Source organism: Panthera pardus, unplaced genomic scaffold, assembly GCF_024362965.1.
Source record: "Panthera pardus isolate Hobbes unplaced genomic scaffold, ASM2436296v1 HiC_scaffold_20, whole genome shotgun sequence".
Classification (NCBI taxonomy): Eukaryota; Metazoa; Chordata; class Mammalia; order Carnivora; family Felidae; genus Panthera; species Panthera pardus.
Genome location: NW_026526766.1, coordinates 11,705,160 through 11,727,410, shown reverse-complemented (window position 1 = coordinate 11,727,410; position 22,251 = coordinate 11,705,160). Strand labels below are relative to the sequence as shown.

Sequence of the window (22,251 nt, the reverse complement as noted above, 5' to 3'; positions counted from 1 at the left end):
ATATGCTCCAGCCAGGAAAGATCTCAATTAGTTCTCATCCAACCGTGGCAAAGCTATACCTGACAATTCAGACCATAAATGCAGGTACGATGCTTCTGTTCCTTGATAAATAAAATATTACAATTAAATTTTCTCTGATATGGAACAGTTTCTCTATCAGCCACATTGAAAACGGTGGCCTCGACATTGTCTAGGATGTGAAATAATTTACACCAAACTTTAGGAGGAGGAGAGCCGGTGACCAGGTTGATGAGAGGAAAAATGAAGTACCTGGTAAAGCAGGCTGTCAGCTTGCACACGTCTATGCTTTGTGGAATGCTCACTCCAGGAGGTGCGGCCCAGGTACCAGTCCCACTCACAGGGAGATGACAGTAATGCGGCACTCCGCACCCTGAAAAAGACAGTGCGTTTAAAAATCCAACACGGTCACTCCCAGCACCGTGAGATTCTGGGAAATGCACCGGAATTCACATACCACGCAATTCAGCCATTTATAACATGGCTTTTAGTATATTCACAGAGTTGTGCAACCATCACCATAATCCATTTTAGAACATTCTCATTACTTCAAGAAAGAAGCCTCGCACCCCTTAGACCTCATCCTGCACTGCCCTGGTTCCCCAACCTGGCCACCCCATCCTGGCAACCACCAATTTAAGTTTGTCTCTACAGATTTACCTGTACTGGATGCTTCATAAACAAACGCATAAAATGCATGGCCTTTTGGGGGCGCCTGGGTGGCTCGGTTAAGTGTCCAACTTTGGCTCAAGTCATGATCTCATAGTTTATGAGTTCGAGCCCCACGTCAGGCTCCGCGCGGAGCCTGCCTGGGATTCTCCGTCTCCCTCTCTCTGTGCCTCCCCTACTTGCACACGCTTTCTCTCTCTAAAAACAAACTTAAAAAAACATGTGACCTTCTGTGACTGGTTTCATCTACTTAGCATAATGTTTTAGAGTTCCATCCAAGCTGTAGCCTGTGTCAGAATTTCACTCCTTTTTATGGCCAAGTAATATTCCATTGCATGGATATACTTTATTTATATTTTCATCAGCCAGTGCACATTTGAGTTGTTTCCACGTTTGGGCTATTATGCACAAGTGTTTAGGCAGACAGTTTTCATACCTCTCAGGTACGTATCTAGGAGTGGAATTACTGCTCCTAGTATTTTCAGTCTTCAAAAAATGGAGAAAATGAGTACCCGCGTAAAGTTTGGCACCATCATTCTAAGGAATAAGGTCCTATAAGAATTCACTTTTCAGATGAAAAAATACTCAACAGGTGGAAAACATCTAGAGAAAACTAGTTTTTTTAATTACAGTAAAATGCACTTAATAATATTTAAGTGCAATGGTAAATAATATTTGCCATTTTATTTTTATCATTTAATTCAATTTATTTATTTAGAGAGACAGCACATGAGAGAGAGAGAGAGAGAGAGTGCGCACATGCACAAGCAGGGGAGGGGCAGAGAGAGAATCCCAAGCAGGTTCCACACTGTCAGCACAGAGCCCGACATGGGGCTCGATCCCACAAACTGGTGAGACCATGACCTAAGCTGAAATCAACAGCCAGACACTCAACCAACTGAGCCACCCAGGTGTCCAAAAATTTACCGTTTTAAAATAAACAATAGAGAAAATATTTTAAATTAAAAGAAAATTCATTTTTCATAGCATTTATAATACTGGCTCATCTTTATGTTTATATTTATGGATTGCCCACCATTAGAAAAGATGGCTTTGGGGCACCTGGTTGGCTCAGTCGGTTGAGCGTCCAACTCTTGATTTCAGCTCAAGTCATGATCCCAGAATCGTGGGATCAAGCCCTACATCTGCACTGGGCATGGAGTCTGATTGGGATTCTCCCTCTTGCTCTGCCCCTCTCCCTCGATCTCTCACTCTCTCTCTCTCTAAAATTAAAAAAAAAAAAGTTTTTTTTAATGTACCTATTTAAAAAAAGGTGGGGTGCCTGGGTGGCTCAACTTCGGCTCAGGTGATGATCTCACAGTTCATGGACTCGAGCCCCGCATCAGGCTCTGTGTTGACAGCTGGGAGCCTGGAGCCTGCTTCGGATTCTGTGTCTCCCTCTCTCTCTGCCCCTCCCCCACTCACACTCTGTCTTTCTCCCTCTCTCAAAAATAAGCAAACATTTAAAAAAATATTAGAAAAAAAAGATGGCACTTTTTTTTTTTTTTTTCCCCTCATTCTAAGAAAATCCAAGAAACATCCCTTCTGCACATTTTTATTAATCCTGAATATGGGGGCATCTGAGTGGCTCAGTCGGTTAAGGGTCCGACTCCTGATTTTGGCTCAGGTCATGATCTCACAATTCATGGGTTCAGGCCCCATGTTTGGGCTCTGCAGTGATAGCATGGAGCCTGCTTGGGATTCTCCCTCTCCCTCCCTCTTTGCCCCTCCCCCCCACACGCACGTGCTCTCTCTTTCTCTCTCTCTCTCTCTTTCTCTCTCTCTCTTTCTGTCAAAAGAAATAAATAAACTTAAAAAAAAAAAAAAGCCTGCATATGGCTTTCAAACCACACAAGGAGGCAAGCTCACTTCTGAGCGAGGCCTGGGCCCTGGCAGCTTCACACAGGGCAGTCACGTCAGTGGGAGGAAGAATGTGGCTTCTCGAGTGTTCTGGACCTACTCTTCTGCTTGCGAGACAAAGTGATATTGTGGTGTCTGTGCAAAACCCTCTCTACACAATGAAACAGAAATAAAAGATAGTGTCGATTTTATTTGTACAGGCAGGGGACACATTTCCCTTCTCCTGCAAGGATCAGCAGGAAATGTAGGAACTGGCTAAGGCAAGGCCATCTGGACAGCCTACAAAGCAAGCCACAGGATTAGAGCCCAGCCCATGCCTGGTTTCTATTATTACTTCCAAAGATAAATAAGTGGCCAGCAAATCAAGATGGGCTTGGTTATGCTTTTGGCCTTAATACGAAATTTTTCTACAGGTATCCCAGCCACAAAAAGTGCTTGTTTCTTGTATTGAAGCAGATTGCTTTTTAACTGTTTTGAATCTTTGCATTTCTAAAACATCTTGGTTTTACCTTTCTTTTATAATAGTCCCAAGGTTTTTGACCGTATAGGAACCACCAATAACAATCAACCATTTCTAAAATATGCTACCATTGATTAGGGGTACTTTGACTAGGGCTACTTTTAAATCTAATAATAGCTTGCAAAAGAACTAAATTATATTCTTAGTTTTCAATGGTATTGGCAGATATGTAAAATTAATGTCGGGTAACATGAGTTAGCACTGAAAAACTGGACAAATTTTAGGGGCACCTGGGTGGCTCAGTTGGTTAAGTGAACGACTTCTGCTTAGGTCACGATCTCACAGTTCGTGAGTTTGAGCCCGGTGTCGGGCTCTGTGCCGACAGCTCAGAGCCTGGAGCCTGCTTCAGATTTCGTGTCTCCCTCTCTCTCTGCCCCTCCCCAGCTCTTGCTCTGTCTCTCTCTCTCAAAAATAAACATTAAAAAAAAAAAACTGGACAAATATTAAAAGGAAAATCCATAGGTGGATCAGTATTTTTTCTGTGTTTGAATGTCAATCCCTTTAAACATTTTTTAAAATTTATTTTGAAAGAGAGAGAGAGTGAACAAGCACAAGCAGGGAAGGGACAGTGAGAGAGAATCCCAGGCAGGCTTCCCACAGCTAGTGCAAAGCCTGATGCAAGGCTCGATCCTACGAACCGTGAGACCAGAACCTGAGCTGAAATCAGGAGTCGGACACTCAAACTACTGAGCCGCCCGAGGGCCCCCTAAACACTTTTTTTCCCTTTATTTGTGGCTATGCTGAAGCCAAGTTAAGCACTGGCAAATATTTGCTGAGCACCTATCATGTGGCGGGCATTGGGGTGAACGCGCGCATGCGGAAGTAATCCGAACTGTGCTTCAGTGAACTTGCAACACATGGTCATTGGTTGGTAGCTGGTTGTTCTGTTCTGTCATGTGACTACAGTTTGCAGAGAGAAGTCCAAGCACAGCCCTGTTTGCAGACAGCAAGACAAAGTACTCAAGTCAAAGGAGGAGGGCGTTGGCGTGAATGAATTCCTTGAGGTCTTGAAAACTGAATCATGACCTGACTTCCAATTATGTTTTAAAATGCAAAAGCAGCTGTTCTTGAATACTACGCGGTATTACATGCTGCAGCAATTGTAATATTTCTTAAAAAGAATGAAAGGGCCTGAATTCTTGGAAAAAAAATACCAGCTTCACTGTCTACTCAACCAGCCCAACGGGGATCTCTGGTCAGAATGCTCGAGGGCAGATTTCCCTCCACACAAGCACCCACCGCCAGCCACCTGCCATCTCACCACTGACATCTCTAACGACGGCAGAGAGGAGGGAGGCATGGGGACGGCAAGGCCTCAGGAAGATCAGAAAAGTCTGAGGTCAAGAGGAAAGCAAGCATGCTCACGGAGAGCATGTCTCTAGGAGTTTGCTCCTCAAAGTGTGGTTCATGGACTGAACCATCAACATCGCCTGGACCACTGACTGGTCATCACCTGGGTTGACAGCAGCACCTGGAAGCTTGTTAAAATGCAGACCCTCGGGCCCCACCATACCTACAGAATTAGAATCTGCATTTTAACAGAGATTCGTATGTCCATTACAAATGTGAAAAATAAGACATCAAAGTGACCCTGAAAGATTTGGAACGGATTGGTGAAATTCATCAGCAGGAGATAACCCCTCCTAGGATCTCCAGGAAAGGAGAGTTGACTACTTAGTGAGGTATATGAAGATGTCCAAAGGAAGACTGTGTTAGGTGAAGAGGGAGTCAGCAAACAAAAGAATGAGAACCAGCAAAACAACGTTTAGTCCGTGTGTGTGTAAAGAGCTCAAAGTATTTAGAGATACAAGAAAGATCTCGTTGTTCTGTGATGCAGCACCATTTCATCAGGCTTAAGGGAATGTTCTCTTAAAAAAAGGACAGAGGGGCGCCTGGGCAGCTCAGTCGGTGAAGTGTCGGACTCCGGCTCAGGTCACGACATAGCAGTTTGCGGGTTTGAGCCCCGCATCGGGCTCTGTGCTGACAGCTCAGAGCCTGGAGCCGGCTTCAGATTCTGTGTCTCCCTCTCTCTCCGCCCCTTCCCTGCTTGGACTCTGTCTCTATCTCTGAATAATAAATAAACATTAAAAAATTTTTTAAAAAGAGAGAATGAGGGAGAGAGAGAGGGAGGGAGAATGAGGAAGAGAGGGAGAGAGAGAAGGGAGAGACAGCATCCAACTTCCTTTATTAAGAATCATTTGGAACAAATCGTTTGACTTCTATTTGCCTTGACTTAGGGAAACGAGGAGAAGCAGAGATGTTTCTACTTAAGGCACTTACTCATTCCAATGGCTACAAAAGTTTATCTCCAAAAAGAAATGAATAATGCGGCAATCAATGTACACATCTGAATTGCGTGGGTTTAGGGAAAATCCCTTATAACGAATGATCTTGAGCCAGAAACTAAGAACATCCAGCTGCTGTCTGAGGGCCAAGCCCTCGACCGTGATGACTCAAAAGAGGCTCAGTCCACACTTGTAAAAATCAAAGACTAAAATTAGAATTAAGGAATGATGACGATATAGGCCACACATTGCGCCTCTCCAATTTCCTGTATCATTCTGTCCAGAACAAGTATCTCTCGTCAGTCACAATACCCCTTCTCTGCTAAGCCCAGACTTGACCTGGGGGCCTCCCCAGCTTGATGCTACGAGCAGCCCGCACATCACCTAGCTTCATCAGGCCATCGGAGACCTGTCTGCCATCCCTGACAGGAGGTCCTCCCGGCTGTAAACTTCTGCCATTCTAGGACAAACGTCCGACCCCAGTAAGCCCAACCTCTTGGGGGTACTTGAAGAGTCACAATTTGGTCGTTACAGAACGTCTTCATCACTAAACATCAACCCACATGGACTCCCAGAGTCACTATATACCCCTTGCCCTCTCAGTGCACATATACACTTCCTTCCCTCCTCGAGACAACTGTAAAATAATTAATAATGATGAGGATGAGGCCTCAGGATTCCATTCTGAAGCATCCCTAACATTTTTTAAAGAAACATCTAATGTGTTTCTAATAAAAACTACTTTTTACATATGGGAAGAAAATCTGACTAAATCAAATGTCTCAACAGCAGCACTATTGACATTTGGGGCTTGATAATTCTTTTTTTTTTTAAGTTTTTGTTTTATTTTGTTTTTTTTTTTTAAGTGTTTATTTATTTTTGAGAGAGAGATAGCATGAGTGGGGTAGGGGCAGAGAGAGAGGAGGAAGGACAGAGGATTCAAAGCAGACTCCGTGCTGACAGCAGTGAGCCCAGCACAGGGCTCGAACTCATGAACCCTGAGATCATGATCTCAGCTGAAGTCAGATGCTCAACTGACAGAGCCACCCAGGCACCCCATTGGGCTGGATAATTCACTGTTGGGGGTAGAGGGGCTGTACTGGGGCTGTACTGTGTTGGGGGTAGAGGGGCTGTACTTAGGATGTTGGACAGCATTCCTGGCTTCCATCCACTAGATACCAGAAGCAACCCCCTAGGTTATAACAGCCAAAATTGTGCCCAAATACAGCATTCTTCACAAAGCTAGAACAAGCAATCCTAAAATTTGTATGGAACCACAAAAGACCCCGAATAGCCAAAGTAATATTGAAGAAGAAAACCAAAACGGGAGGCATCACAATCCCAGACTTTGGCTTCTACTACAAAGCTATAAGCATCAAGACAGTATGGTATTGGCACAAAAACAGACACATAGACCAATGGAATAAAAGAGAGATCCCAGAATTGGACCCACAAATGTATGGCCAACTAATCTTTGACAAAGCAGGAAAGAATATCCAATGGAAAAAAGACAGTCTCTTTAACAAATGGCGCTGGGAGAACTGGACAGCAACATGCAGAAGAATGAAACTAGACCACTTTCTTACCCCATTCACAAAAATAAACTCAAAATGGATGAAAGAACCTGAAATGTGAGACAGGAAAGCATCAAAACCCTAGAGGAGAAAGCAGGAAAAAACCTCTCTGACCTCAGCCGCAGCAATTTCTTACTCAACACATCTCCAAAGGCAAGGGAATTAAAAGCAAAAGTGAACTATTGGGACCTCATCAAGATAAAAAGCTTCTGCACTGCAAGGGAAACAATCAACAAAACTAAAAGGCAACCGACGGAATGGGAAAAGGTATTTGCAAATGACATATTGGATAAAGGGCTAGTATCCAAAATCTATAAAGAACCCAGCAAACTCCACACCCGAAAAACAAATAATCCAGTGAAGAAATGGGCAGAAGACATGAATAGACACTTTTCTAAAGACATCCAGATGGTTAACAGACACATGAAAAGATGCTCAACGTCACTCCTCATCAGGGAAATAGAAATCAAAACCACACTGAGATATCACCTCACACCAGTCAGAGTGGCTAAAATGAATAGATCGGGAGACTATAGATGCTGGAGAGGATGTGGAGAAACGGGAACCCTCTTGCACTGTTGGTGGGAATGCACACTGGTGCAGCCACTCTGGAAAACAGTGTGGAGGTTCCTCAAAAAATTAAAAATAGATCTACCCTATGACCCAGCAATAGCACTGCTAGGAATTTACCCAAGGGATACAGGAGTGCTGATGCATAGGGGCACTTGTACCCCAATGTTTATAGCAGCACTTTCAATAATAGCCAAATGATGGAAAGAGCCTAAATGTCCATCAACTGATGAATGGATAACAAAGATGTGATTTATATACACAATGGAATACTACTTGGCAATGAGAAAGAATGAAATCTGGCCATTTGTAGCAACATGGATGGAACTAGAGGGTATTATGCTAAGTGAAATAAGTCAGGCAGAGAAAGACAGATACCATATGTTTTCACCCATATGTGGATCCTGAGAAACATAACAGAGAACCATGGGGGAGGGGATGGGGGGAAAAAAGTTACAGAGACAGAGGGAGGCAAACCAGAGGAGACTCTTAAATACTGAGAACAAACCGAGGGTTGATAGGGGGTAGGGGAGAGGGGAAAGTGGGTGATGGGCATTGAGGAGGGCACCTGTTAGGATGAGCACTGGGTGCTGTATGGAAACCAACTTGACAATAAATTATATTTAATATAAAAAAAAATTGTGCCCAAACATTGCCAAATGTCCTCCCTCCTTCCCTCCATTGCAGACTACTGACCTAAATGATTATAATAATTCTCTTAGTGAGATGAGACTATGGATGATTTTGCCCCTTTTTTCCCTATATTTCTAAATCTTCTCTAATGAATGTATATTGTTTCTATGATATAAAAATAAGCTAGGGATGGGGCTCCTGTGTGGCTCAGTTGGTTAAGCTCAGGTCATGGTCTCACGGTTCATGAGTTCAAGCCCCACATCAGGCTCCACACTGACAGCGCAGAGCCTGCTTGGGATTCTCTCTCTCCTTCTCTCTCTGCCTCTCTGCTGCTTGCTCTCTCTGTCTCTCTCTCTCTCAAAAAATACAAAAACTACCAAAAAAAAGTGTTTTTAAATAAGCTAGTGACTTTCCACTTTTAACAAAGAAGTATCATTAGCTCCACAGATACCTCAAGTTGACCCTTGAGTAAGTGCCAATGTGTGTGGTTCATACAGTTGAAAAATTCAGTTCAGTCCCTAAAAATACTATCTGCCTTACAGACACCTTAAATTAAACTTCTCTTCAATGTGTAAAAGACACTTAAAAAAAGGGACTCTAGAGAAGAAAGCAGGAATTGAGGCCTCTAATTATTCAAAAAGGAACATCTAAACCCTTCTTCAGCATGGACAATTAGTGGGGCATTAGGAAGACATGTAAAGTAAAATAAAAAGTATTTACCTGAAACATTCCACATGTACACTTTAGTCAGAAAAATACTTGCATTGTAGGGAAAAAAAATAATAAGGCACACTTACTTCATCTTTGAGAATTGCCACGCACACATACAGGCCATATTTTTAAAAACATCAAAATCAGAAGATTAAAATATCTGAATGTAAAAATACCCATGACTTCATCTTCTTGGCTGTTAGACTAGGATTTTTCTGAAACTTATTATTACCATGAATTTTATTACTAACTATTTTAATTCAGTCTGGCAAGGCCCTGTCTACCAGGAAGAAACAGGTTCTCCATGACCAATTCGCCGTCTATGACCCTCAGGACACGGATGACCCTTTTCTCCACCTAGAACCCGCCCCCCTCACCCAAACACAGACAAAGCATCTTCTGGTCTCCTCTGCTTACCCGGGGTGCTGCCAGAGGTTCACATGTCTTCTGCTCTCAGGGAGAAGCTCCCTTTTGTTAAGCGGGGTGATACCAACCGCGGCTTCCAGAATAGCCATGTATTTCTTGTACCTCATCTTGTCTCTCTCAGTACAAGGTCATGTCAATTTCGGGCACTGTTCAGCTGAAGCAAATGAAGTCATCTTTGCACTACCTGATGCCCCTGTGCTGCCACATGTTCCGTGTACCCCTAGCGCGAGCTATTAAACTCTAGAGTGCAGGCTGAGGCCAAGCCACAAATAAATAAAAAAAGAAAGGGCTCGTTCGGATTTCCCTGCGACGTCAGTATTATATAAGGCTAAAGAATTTTGACTAAAGCACTAACGAAAATGACTTGCAGGACAACCGTGGTTCTAAACACAGCAATCTAACGTACACTCCCCAATTAATCCGCACATAAATCTTTGAGGCCGCTAATCCTTCAAGTACTAATGGCACAGGAGGTGATTTATCTCAAGGTCTGGAAATAATTGGTCCAAAAAACCCGCGTGGCCTCTGGATGAACTAAAATCAGAAGCTGATTTGCTCCTACAAATACCTCTCTTCAAAAGGCTGCGCTTTGACAAGGAGCTCCGGTTGTCATTTTATAGCACACATTTCCAAAGGCTATAAACTCTTTGCTTGAGTCAATAGCAAAGATTAGTTAATAGAAAAACAATTCTGTTTGGGTTGTTGTTGTTGTTGTTTTTAAATATCTTTTTTTTTTAATTTTTTTTTTTAACGTTTATTTATTTTTGAGACAGAGAGAGACAGAGCATGAACGGGGGAGGGTCAGAGAGAGGGAGACACAGAATCTGAAACAGGCTCCAGGCTCTGAGCTGTCAGCACAGAGCCCCACGCAGGGCTCGAACTCACAGACCGAGACATCATGACCTGAGCCGAAGTCGGCCGCTTAACCGACCGAGCCACCCAGGCACCCCTTTAAATATCTTTTTAAATACTTCTATAACGCAACACAGGCGAGCTCTCATGGCGTGAAAGTATATTGTCTGGATATGCTCAGACCCTGTCCCATCCTTGTAGTTGTAAATGTCTCCCCTCAGCTCGAAGGGCCTTTCTAGCCCTCTTTCCACGGGTTAAAGGTGGGATGTCCTTAACAGTAGCCCACCTAATGAGTCATGGTAGGCATGGGCCAGTCTTCCCTGGGATGAAAATATGACATTCAGAAAGAAACGCCCCTTTCCTGTCGGAGCTGCTGACCAGGGGAGACGGGACACCAGGACCGTCGGCACTCATGTTCCCCGCCACAGTGCGAGGAGGGCTCATCGAGTGCACTTAGGAAGAGCTGTCTCAACAGAGATGCGATGAGATCATCTGAGCTTCTGGATCCAGCCACGTCTAAGGCCACGATCATCCCGGGAGATCCCAGTTACGCTTCTATCCAAGCTAATAGATTGACTCTTGTGAAATTTAGTTTTAGTTGCGTTTCTGTCACTCTGAAAAAGTTCTGACTTAGCCACCTCCCTGACTTCTTCAAGCTATATTTTTCCCAGTGAATATGCTCTAGCAGCTGGGCTGTTCCTTGTCTAAACAGACTCCTATATAAAAGGGAAGTAAAACAGAGGGAGGCATTATGTGTTAATCCTGATTAACCTAGATATCCATAGTGAGTAAGTATCCCAAACTCTACCCCCTCCCCCTAAATCTTGAACCTTTCTTCTACAGATGCTCTCCTCAACAGCAAGTTTCTTAGTTTTTGTTTTTGTTTTTGTTTTTAACCTGAATGACCTAAATCAGTAGTCTCCAAAGCAGGGTGTACACATCAAAAATCTTTGGGGTGGAAGGGCACCTGGGTGGCTCAGTCGGTTAAGCATCCAACTCTCGGTTTAGGCTTCAGTCATGATCTCACGGTTTGTGAGTTCGAGCTCCACATCGGGTTCTGCACTGACAGTGCAGAGACTGCTTGGGATTCTCTCTCTCCCTCTTTCTCTGCCCCTCCCCTACTTTCTCTCTCTCTGTCTCTCTCTCAAAAATAAATAAATAAACTTTAAAAAAAATCTTTGGGGTCTGGAGAGAAAATATTAAACCATCTATTTCCTTTTTTCTCTTATCTGTTAAAAATTTGGTTTGAGTGTTTATTTTTAAATAGTCATAATACTTTGAGAACTAATTTGTTGGTTTTTTTTTTAAGTTTATTTATTCTTGAGAGAGAGAGCAGGAGGAGAAGCAGAGAGAGACAGAGGGAGAGAATCCCAAGCAGGCTCTGCACTGTCAGCAGGGAGTGTGGTCCACACAGGGCTCAATCTCGCAAACCATGAAATCATGAGCTGAGACAAATCAAGAGTCAGACGCTTAACCCACTGAGCCACCAAGGCACCCTGAGAACTAATATATTTTAAGTTACATTAAAATATGCCATTTAGAAATTAGTGTGTACTCATATATATTGTAGGGTGTCCTTTAAAATGTGATAGAGGTGTGTGAGCCAAAAAGTCAGTGACTTACATAAGCCTTCAACAGCTCTTGAAGCCTCAGTTTCCCATTTACAAGATGAGAGGCCCAAACACAGGAATGCAGTTACCTTTCCATATCAACAACAAAAAACTAAGAACTCTCGCTTCACTTGGCCTGGTCATACAATTAATATAATCTAACCACTACAGAGTGGTGACAACAAGGGATAAACCACTTGGTCTTGGGATATTTCATTTCCAGAGTGTTCATGAATATTACTCCCACTGGCGGTTCTGTAAACAATTAGTACCAGTTAGTCACAGGAATTCTTTTATGGGCTGAACGTGGTTTGCTACAGCTGCCGCGGCTGAGAAAAGCTACAATACAGCCCTCATTTAATCATACAGGAAGATGTAATTATACTTACACAACAGTCTTTGTTCTGACAAATTGTATTTCTAATGACGCGTGATAAAACTTACTACGCTGCCCTCTCAAAGTAAGAAATGAAACCTGAGCTTAACAACAGCGACAAAAAATCAAGTTAAACTTGCTACCCGGTGGAAGCTGTTTTACTTGGGTGAAAGTGACACGAAACTTCATAAACGGCACGTTTTGTTTAAAGTTTCGTTTTCTGTAGGAATTTTTTACGCATTTAACATACAGCTCTTACGAAGTGATTCTAATCTATGATGACCTCATGCAAAACTCAAACTGCGTCTTTCATGAGGAAAAGAATTCTGCCTTAGCAAATAATTAAGAAAGAATGTGCTTTCCTTCCATAAATGAGAGTGTTCAGTTTTATCATTTATTTATTTATCCATTTAAAAAAATTGTCATCTTGGGAATGCAAGCTGGTGCAGCCACTCTGGAAAACAGTATGGAGGGTCCTCAAAAAACTAAAAATAGAACTAACCTACTACCCAGCAATTGCACTACTAGGCATTTCTCCACAGGATACAGGTGTGCTGTTTCAAAGGGACACATGCACCCCCATGTTTATAGCAGCACTATCGACAATAGCCAAAGTACGGAAAGAGCCCAAATGTCCATCGATGGATGAATGGATAAAGAAGATGTGGTATATATTTACAATGGAGTATTACTCTGCAATCAAAAAGAATGAAATCTTGCCATTTGCAACTATGTGGATGGAACTGGGGGTATTAGGCTAAGTGAAATTAGCCAGAGAAAGACACAAATCATATGACTTCACTCATATGAGGACTTTAAGAGACAAAACAGATGAACATAAGGGAAGGGAAACAAAAATAATATAAAAACAGGGAGGGGGACAAAACAGAAGAGACTCGTAAATATGGAGAACAAACTGAGGGTTACCGGAGGGGTTGTGGAAGGGCAGATGGGCTAATTGGGTAAGGGGCACTAAGGAATCTACGCCTGAAATCATTGTTGCACTATATGCTAACTAATTTGGATGTAAATTTTTAAAAATAAAAAATTAAATTAAAAATAAATGAATAAGTAAATAAATGTCATCTTTGTGTGAACACCTTCATAATGGACAACAACACAGAAAGCACAAATGTAGCCCAAATACCCCATCCAGATGTGTACTTCATATCATTTTCTTTATAAATCTAGAAATTCTTTAGAAATATGGATTTATTTAGTTGATTCCCTTAGAGTTCTAGAAACGCTTTACAACTACAGCTGTCTGCTTAAAAATCACTTACCTATTTAAAAAATGACTTTATGTCTACGTCTACATGATCCAAAAAGAGCTTTTAAGTCACGATAATCAAGGATACTTGAATCTGAATGATTAAAGTTGAACATAAAAGTACACAGATCGGACTGACGTTCCCTTTGAACCGGTTATTTCTACTTTATTTCTGCCAGAGGAAAACCAGGGGACATCCTTCTTCACTGGGTGTTTTAACTGTTTCTTTAGAAGTATAAAAATGGAAATGAACTGATGCCCCAAATGGGCTGTTTTATAGGGTGTGGTCTGCTTTTCAGGGAGCTGGAAAAAGCCTTTGCTAAAATAGAAGAGTCAGGGAAATAGCTATTTTTCTTTTCTTTTTTTTTCCTAAGCTTTACTGCAAATAAACCATATGACTTTATGCAAGTCATATTTTCTGTCCCCTTAATGTCTTCATATTATCTACATCTACATACACACACACACACACACACACACACACACACACACACACACACATATCTACATATTTGCTACTCAGCTGACTTACCAGAACACTAAGAAAAACAGGCCACAGGATGTAAAAGAATTACCAAAGAGTTCAAGATTAGTTGTGGCTCCCCTAGATTCACCCGCCTCTGCCCAAACCAGCCTGTCCTCTTCACAGCCATCTTCAGAATGCACTCGCTACTGAGTTTATTTAAACTATCACCTTCAACTGGATGCCACCAGATCTGTCCTTCTCATCCTGTCCTTCCACCCAAACCAATATCTGAAATAGCGCCCCCGCCCGGCCCGCGGCCTCCTCTTGCATCCCCCTCCCTTTTCTATTTCTTGCATTGCCCCCTCCAGGTTCTCCTGGTGTGAGACGCAGAAGCCATCGTCCCAGCGTCCCATGGTGCCCAGTATACCAGCCCCAGAGAGCTGCATTTCAACGGGAAGGCTTGATCTGAATCCCACCTCTGCTGTTTAACACCTTGAGATCTCTAACAAGTTACATGACCCTTCTGAACCTATTTCATCACCTATAAAACTGGAATAAGATTGCAATACAGGGGTGCATTCAATGCGTATCATCTCGTCCCTCCCTCCCTTTCACCCCTGACATCTGTCCTTTTTCCTTTCCCAAAGACCTCTTCAAGAAACCTTCCTCTATCCTCATTTCTCTGCAGGCAAGAACAAGGTGCACTTACAAACTTCTGACCCTCCCTTGCAGCTATAACTTCCTTCAACACACAGTGAAAGAGAAAAGCCCAAGGCTGCGTGGTTTTGTAGGAAAAAACGGGCTGCAAAACAGGCTGGCTGAAGGTAACAAGAACCCAGGGGCTGGAGTGAGTGATGGAAATCGTAAAAAAGAGAACAGAGGGTCTTGGGGCTCAGCTCGGGTGGTACCCACCAACTAAGGAAGTTCTCCCTTACAATAGTTCCCAGATTTTTAGCCTCTGCTACTTAACAATTAATAGCCAACATTAAAATCACTTAATGAACTGTTGCTCCCAAATAACGCACATATGCAATAATTCATGGATTCCTCATTCCAAAGAAATAAACTTTCCACTCCGCATGTGTGGGAAATCTGCTCCCTGTTGTTTTTGGTAGAAACTGTGTTCATGTTACGTTTCTAATCTGATCCTAGAGTTGTAGGATTCTGGCAGTTCTCTTGCCTGGGAGCAGATTAGGGAGAAGGCATTGCCCAAAATTTAGAACACCACAGGAGCTGACTTAAGTCAAGAGGGGCTTGGCCATTAGGCGGGTTAAGGGGATATTAAGTCACTTCTGCTCTGCGATTTCAGGAAAGGGACGGAGTCCCTGGAACTTGGTAGGGACGGCACCAGCTCTGAAGTGTTGAGAGACAGCAGTCGGCTGCCAGAAGCTGGAAAGAGGAGTGCACACAATCCCACGGTTCCCCTGCGGACACACCCTTCCACTCCCCAGCATGAACTGGGGCGCCACAGTGCCCCGGGATTGAAGTACAGCTCCACCTCTAATTAGCTCTGTGATCTTGGTCAAGTCATTTAGTGTCTCACTGCCTCAGTTTTGTCATCTGTAAATAGGGTTAATAATACCACTGACCTCACAGGGTGGTTTTAAAAACGAAATCGGTCATTGCGTGTCAAGCATTCAGCACATGTAACGTGCACCCTGTAGTAAATGCCATGCACGTGTGTGTTGTTCTCTCTTCCTTGCTAACTAGTTGCAGCTTCATTTCTTCCAGAAAGCTCTCTTTGGTGGAACACCCCACACACACACACACCAGACCGGGGTAAACGCTCCTTCTCATCTCTCAAATACTTTCTGCTTCAATCTATTCATACTGGAACCATGATAAATTTGAACGATGTGTTTAGCCAAGTACAGAGGACAGGGTGGGTCCTCTGGGCCATGGAAGGGAATTAAGTAAAAGAAAGGAGTCGTGGCAGTTGAGGGGGCTGACTTCCCATGGGCCCGCACCTGGCCCTGGCCCTCTCCCGGGTTGTCAGACACAGGTTGGGTTCCAGGCAGAGTCCTGCTCAGTGGTCAGGGCTGTGGCTGAGCTGGACGCAGAGCCTCAGAGTGGGGCCCACGGAGGAGCTTTGTCCAGTCCCGAAGCTCTAATCGTAGTGAACCCGGCGGACGCTGCTGAGTGTGAACCTGATAATGTGAGCCTCAGGCTCGCTCTCCCGGGATATCGGTGGGAGAAGGCGGACCGTGCTGTGATGGCTGCTTTGTTAGCCATTAGTTCACTTGGCTTCAGGCAGAATTTCTTATTCTTCCTGTATTAGTTTGCTAGGGCTCCCGTGACAAAGTACCACACACGAGGGAGCTCACCCAACAGAAATCTTACAATTTATTTCTTATCTCCTAGTTCTGGAGGCTGGAAGTGCAAGACCAAGGTGTTGATAGGGTTGGTTCCTTCTTTTTTTAAAAAAACAGAAATGCATTTATTATTTTTGAGACAGAGGGTGAGTGGGGGAGGGGCAGAGAGAGAGGAGGACAGAGGATCCGAAGCAGGCTCTGCGCTGACAGCAGACAGCCAGATGCAGGGCTCAAACTCAGGAACCGTGAGATCACGACCTGAGCGGAATTTGGAAGTTGGAGGCTCAACTGACTGAGCCACCCAGGCACCCGAGGCCTGGTTCCTGCTGAGGGCCATGAGGCAGGGCTCTCTCCTTGACTTACAGATGGCTGTCTTCTCCCTGTGTCTTTATATGATCTTCCCTCTGTACATGTCTGTGTCCAAACTTCCTCCTCTTATAAAGGACACCAGTCATATTGGATTAGGGCCCACCGTAATGCCCTCATTTTAACTTGATCACTTCTGTAAAGACCCTATCTCCAAATAAAGTCACATCCTGAAGTACTAGGAGTTAGGACTCCAACATATGAATTTGGGGGGGGGGGGGGGGTTGTGGGGAATACAGTTCAACTCATAACGCTGCCTACAGTGAAAAAAAAAATGTCAAGCTCTCATGAAGTTTTGCCCCGTGATGGAAAAAGACAAGAGCCCAGAAGTACCCGATGGCCTGGACACATCCAGCCTGTGATTTGGTCCAGCAGTGGCCTCATAGCAAACCAGCTAGGAAAAAAAAAAAAAAATACTCCATGTTCAAAAGGAACCAATGTCTAATACTTTGAAAATGAGCCGGTCTCTGGAAGCAGAAGCCGGATCCATAAAAACACGAGTTCAAGAAGCTAAATCGCACTTAAAACTATTACGCGCAGCTGACCAAGACTGGGGATGTGCAGACAGCACTCTGCCCGAGTGGGGGGGGGGGCGGGGGGGTGGTCAGAGCAACGGTCTGCTGGAGCTGCTGGAACCCTCACTCACTCAAGGTCAGCTTCTCTTGTGGAAGAGAACAGGGTGGTAAGGTGGAATCAGGAGATGGAGACTATGTTCACAAAAAGGCACGGAGATCCAGGAGGAAACTGACCGATGTTCCAGAATCAAGCATGTATCTGACCACCCGAGATGGAGAGAAAAATCAAGCTACACCCACACTGTGGCAGAAGAGAAAGAGCAAAGCAGACTGGACAGGTCACCTTAAGGAAGCCAGACTGAGCAAGCCTGAACTGAAAGGTGGTCCAAATCCCTCAGGAGAGGAAATGAAAAAGAAATGGATCTTGGTGGGTTATGACCTGTGGGGGCAGAGCCAGAGGACGAACGGTCTGAAGCAAATGACAAGACGGGTGGAGAATTCAAAGAGCTGAGCTCTACAGAAAGACAGTCAAAGACCCTGAAAACCTGGAAAGACCCTTTCTTCTCAGAACCAGATTCTGTCCCTTGAAAAAAGAGCTCGTGATCCTTGGTTGAGAGTGGGGGAGGCTGGTTCAAGACAGGAGGTTGCAGACCTGAGACAAAGAATAACCAAAAAGGCAACAAAACTTGAGCCACATCAATTCAGGAAGGTAGGAATACTATCGCCCCCCACTTTGACGCAGAGGAAACTAAGGCTCAGAGTTGAGAAACCTGCCCTAGGTCACCCGGCGCCCAAGTGGCAGAGTCAATATTCCAGGCCAGGTCTGACTCGTCCCTACTCGGTTCTAGTGCCTTCTAGAGTGGATCCCCATGCACCTGACGATCGGGACAGAGCATTTGCTCCCTGGTCCCTGGATCCCTGGGTGCCTGGTTCCACTGAGACGGGAGGGTGTCACCCCCTACCCTGAGACCCTTCCCTGGCTGCACACTTTCCCCTTCCCTCTCCTTCCTCTTTGCCAATGTGCTCTTTCCAGGGGATCCCAATGTGGAGTTTGTGGGAATAAAACATCCTCTTCTTTCTCCTTCTCCAGTAAGCCCCACCCCCACCATCACCAAGGTGGCTCCCCACCAAGGTCACTGTCCTCCCAATCCTCCCCTTCAGGGGTTGGGTTTTCCCTGAGGCGCCTCATCCAGAAAACAGAAGTGAGTTACCTCCTGGGTTCACTAAGCTTCCATGTGCCCCTAATATCCAGGATCCTGAAACACCTCGAGATTTCCAAGTCATTTTGTTTAAAATTTCCCTATAATATATTTTGAAATTATTCAAAATTTTTGTTAAAAAAATTTTGTTAACATAAGTGGTTCTGTTTTTTTCCAAATTGAATCTTGACAGTGTTACAAAGTTTAGGGTACCTGTTACCACCATTTAATTATTCTTATTATACTATACACGTTACCAAAACTAAACAATGGATGTTAATTTGATGAATCAGCTCACTATTCCCTAAACAACAGATTTTTGGTGAGCACTTCAACCCTCAGACACATTTGAAATAGGAAAACAGTTACCTCTGAGAATGGTTCTATGTACTTACTCTAGGAAGGTAACAGAAAGTTCCTTGTTGGGTTGAACACATTTGAATAGACTTCAAAAGTTTTTGATTTTATACGTCTGTCTCCCTGAGCATTTTATGATGGCCCAGAAAGTAGGTACAATGTCCTATTCATCTTTGGTTTTGTTTTTAATTTTTTTAATGTTTTTATTTAGTTCTGAGAGAGACAGAGAGACAGCGAGAGCAGGGGAGGGGCAGAGAGAGAGAGGGAGACACAGAATCCGAAGCAGGCTCCAGGCTCTGAGCTGTCAGCACAGAGCCCCATGCAGGGCTCAAACTCATGCACCGTGAGATCATGACCTGAGCCAAAGTTGGATGCTTAACTGACTGAGCTGCCCAGGCGCCCCCTGTCCCATTCATCTTTGTATCTCTAGTGCCTCTCTTTGCTCAGGAACCAGCATATGAGACAGATACCCAATGATGTTGGGTTTGATTCCTAATTAAGAAGCAGCAAGGTATAATGTCCCAGCACTCTAGAACCAGACTGCCTGTGTTTGAATCCCAGCTTCACACTTAATTAGCTGAGTGACCTTGGCAAATCTTTTAAACTCTTCAGGGCCTCGTCTCCTCATCTGTAAATAGGGCATAATAATAGCACTTACATTTTAAGGTTCCGTGAGAATGAAATTTTATGAACATATGCAAAACTCTTAGGGCTTAGAGCACAGGAAGGGCTAAGTACTAGCCACAATTATTTATTATTTACTCAGCAAATATTTATTGACCCCAGTTCTATGGCCTGAATACATGCCTCCAAAGTTCTTAAATTGAAGCCCGAATCCCTAGTGTGATGCTATTTGGATGTGTTATATTTGGGAAGTAAATTAGGTTTAGATGAGGTCATGAAGGTGGGATCCTCATGACTGGGTAGGTGCCCTCACTAGAAGAGGAAGAGTGAGATCACTCTCTCTCTCTCTCTGTGCACACGCACCTAGGAAAAACCGTGGGAGCACACAGAGAGGAGGCGGCCTTCTGCAAGCCAGGAAGAGGGCCCTCACCAAGAACTCCGCCCTGCTGGCACCCTTATCTCACGCTCAGAGCCTCCACAGCTGTGAAAAATCAATGTCTGTCAAAGCCACCCAGGCTGTGGTATCCTGTTACGGAAGCCTGAATGGACCAAGGTCCCAGATCCAGCTCTGACAGATCTCTCAGCTCAATGGGTGATACTTCCTCGATCAACCTTGAGTTCCTCGACCCACGTTCAGTGCTCTGGAGTGGACCTCTTCAACTTCCCAAGCGTCCACTCAGCTCTCCTCTCGGCCCTGCCCTTTGCCAGCTGATGCGCTGGTAGTCTTTGCTCTGCCCGTCTATTCCCCTCTGGAGGACTCCTGGCTCTCCTGGTGTGGCCTCTGCCTGACCAGTCCTTCTAGCCTCCAACACCACCCAGGCTCCAGAAGGTGAGTGCACACTGCTCGGGGCATCAACATTCGGACCTTGCCTCTCTCCCTCTGTTCCAGCTGCCCTTGTACCTGCCTCTGGGCCAGACTGTTATCCTGTGTCACTTCTCAGTCTCTAATTACATTATTTGATTGCTGTTTATCATCTGCCTCCCCCTCTAGACTGTAAGCTCTACTCTGAGGGCAGAGGCCTATTTTGCTGACACTACGTCTATTTCCTACTGAGTCTTCTAGTCCAACCCAACACTCTTTCACTCATTCACCCCCTGAACAACCACTGAGCCACCCCCCATGGAACACTGATCGACACTGGACCCAATACAATACCCAAGCACCCCTGCCTTCAAGAATCAGCCAGTCTAATGGAGTGACAAATAACTGTATGCTGTAACAGGGATGTGAGTGACCGTGGGACCACGGAGAGACGGGACGGTTTTGTCTGAGCGTCTTGGCTTGGGAAAACCTTCACAGAGAAGGTGATTACTTGGGTTAGGTCTTAATAATATGCACAGATACTCCTTAGGCTGACAAAGGGATCTGAGGCATCTCGGGCAGAGGGGAAAGTATCCCCAAGAACCAGAAAAGCAAGACAGCAAAGAATGTTCTCAGACCAGTAAGCAGAGCAAGGACCTCTGCACCCAGGGCTGGAGGGAGGCCGGCATCAGACTCCACACAGAGTAAGGGTAAGGGCAGACGCCCATCCCTCCAGCTGACGCAGTCTTCCCCTTGCCTAGATGTCACCAAAGCATTACATAGCCAACATATCCACGTGCCAGCCACTGGGATAAGTGTTCTACACGCATCACCTTGTTGGATTTTCACATGCACCTTAAGAAGTGATCATAAAATCTCCGTTTTCAGAGGAAGACACTCAGGCACCCAGTGAGGAAGCAATCTGCCCATGGGCACACAGGTAATAAGCAGTGGAGGTGTGGTTCCTATCCAGGTTGGTGTGATTATAAAACTCACGCCTTCTTACACCCACTAAGCCCGGGTAGGCGCCCCGGGGCCCTTGGTGTGTCACCAGCATAATGAAATGTAATTGCCACTTATTTGTCTCCCTCTGGAGGGTGGGTCTCATGAGGGCAGTGACTCTGCTGTGCTCCCCATGGTATCCCCAGCACCTGGGGCATTGCCTGGTAGGGTACAGGCATCAAGAGCATGTGTTAAGTATGAATGAGGGGCGCCTGAGTGGCTCAATCGGTTGAGCGTCCGACTTTGGCTCAGGTCATGGTCTCGAGGTTTGTGAGTTCGAGCCCCGCCTTGGCTCTCTGCTGTCAGCACAGAGCCCACTTCTGATCTTGTCTCCCTCTCTCTCTGCCCCTCCCCTGTTCACTTGCGCTCTCTCAAAAATAAATAAACATTAAAAAAAGAACAAATGAGCAGGGTGGGGGAGCACGCCTGGCTGGCTCAGTAGGTACAGCATGCAACTCTTGATCTTGGGGTTGTGAGTTCAAGTCCCATGCTGGGAGTTGAGATCTTTTTTTTAATTTTTATTATTTTTTTAATGTTTTTCTTTAATGTTTATTTTTGAGAAAGAGAGACAGAGTGCGAGCAGGGGAGGGACAGAGAGAGGGAGACACAGACTCTGAAGGAGGCTCCAGGCTCTGAGCTGTCAGCACAGAGCCTGACATGGGGCCGAGCCCACAAACCATGAGATCAGGACCTGAGCCAACGTCGGATGCTTAACCGACTAAGCCACCCGGGTGCCCCGGGAGTAGAGATTACTTTAAAAAAAAAATAGTTATAGGGCACCTGGCTGGCTCAATCAGAAAAGCATGTGACTCTTGATCTCAAGGTCATGAGTTCGAGCCTCATGTTGGATCCAGAGATTACTTAAATAAATAAAACCTAAAAAAAAAAAAAGTTATAATAAAAAGAATGAATGAGCGCATGAATGAACAGGGCTTTGAATTCTTTTGCAATGTGTCCTACCAGCCTTCCTTGTCCCTGTGGTGAAGGAATCCCAGTTATTATCATCCCGAAACCCAGATCTGAGTGCAAACCCCAACTTCACTTCCGCCCTCTCCCACTTTGGTCAGACAGAGGAAGGCTCCCGCAGCCCAGAACTCCGAAGCTTCACGGACTGGTGGACGGACCCTTTCCCCAGCCACAGGGGCTTCTGTCACCACCCTCACCTTCCATCGTCCTCCCCATCGGTGCACAAAATAGTCAACATCCTTTGAAAGGACTGCTTACAAGGTTGGCC

The 22,251-nt window shown here is 44.8% G+C and overlaps 1 protein-coding gene across 5 annotated transcripts in view; it reads right to left on the bottom strand.

The window, feature by feature from the left end:
• The window catches only part of TJP2 (tight junction protein 2), a 129,142-nt gene that overhangs the window by 97,495 nt on the left and 9,396 nt on the right, over window positions 1–22,251 (bottom strand). Inside the window, exons 1-2 of one of the 5 annotated variants that reach the window (XM_019463648.2) lie at window positions 9,258–9,666; window positions 271–391 (exon numbers count right to left, since the gene is read on the bottom strand). The exons of 1 other annotated variant lie outside the window; for it this stretch is intronic. In XM_019463648.2, coding sequence (XP_019319193.2) covers window positions 271–391; window positions 9,258–9,373 — 237 coding nt within the window. In that variant the 5' untranslated portion in view covers window positions 9,374–9,666. Of the gene's footprint in view, window positions 1–270; window positions 392–9,257; window positions 9,667–22,251 lie in introns of those variants that run through there. 3 more of the 5 variants (XM_019463645.2, XM_019463643.2, XM_019463649.2) reach the window with 3 other exon arrangements.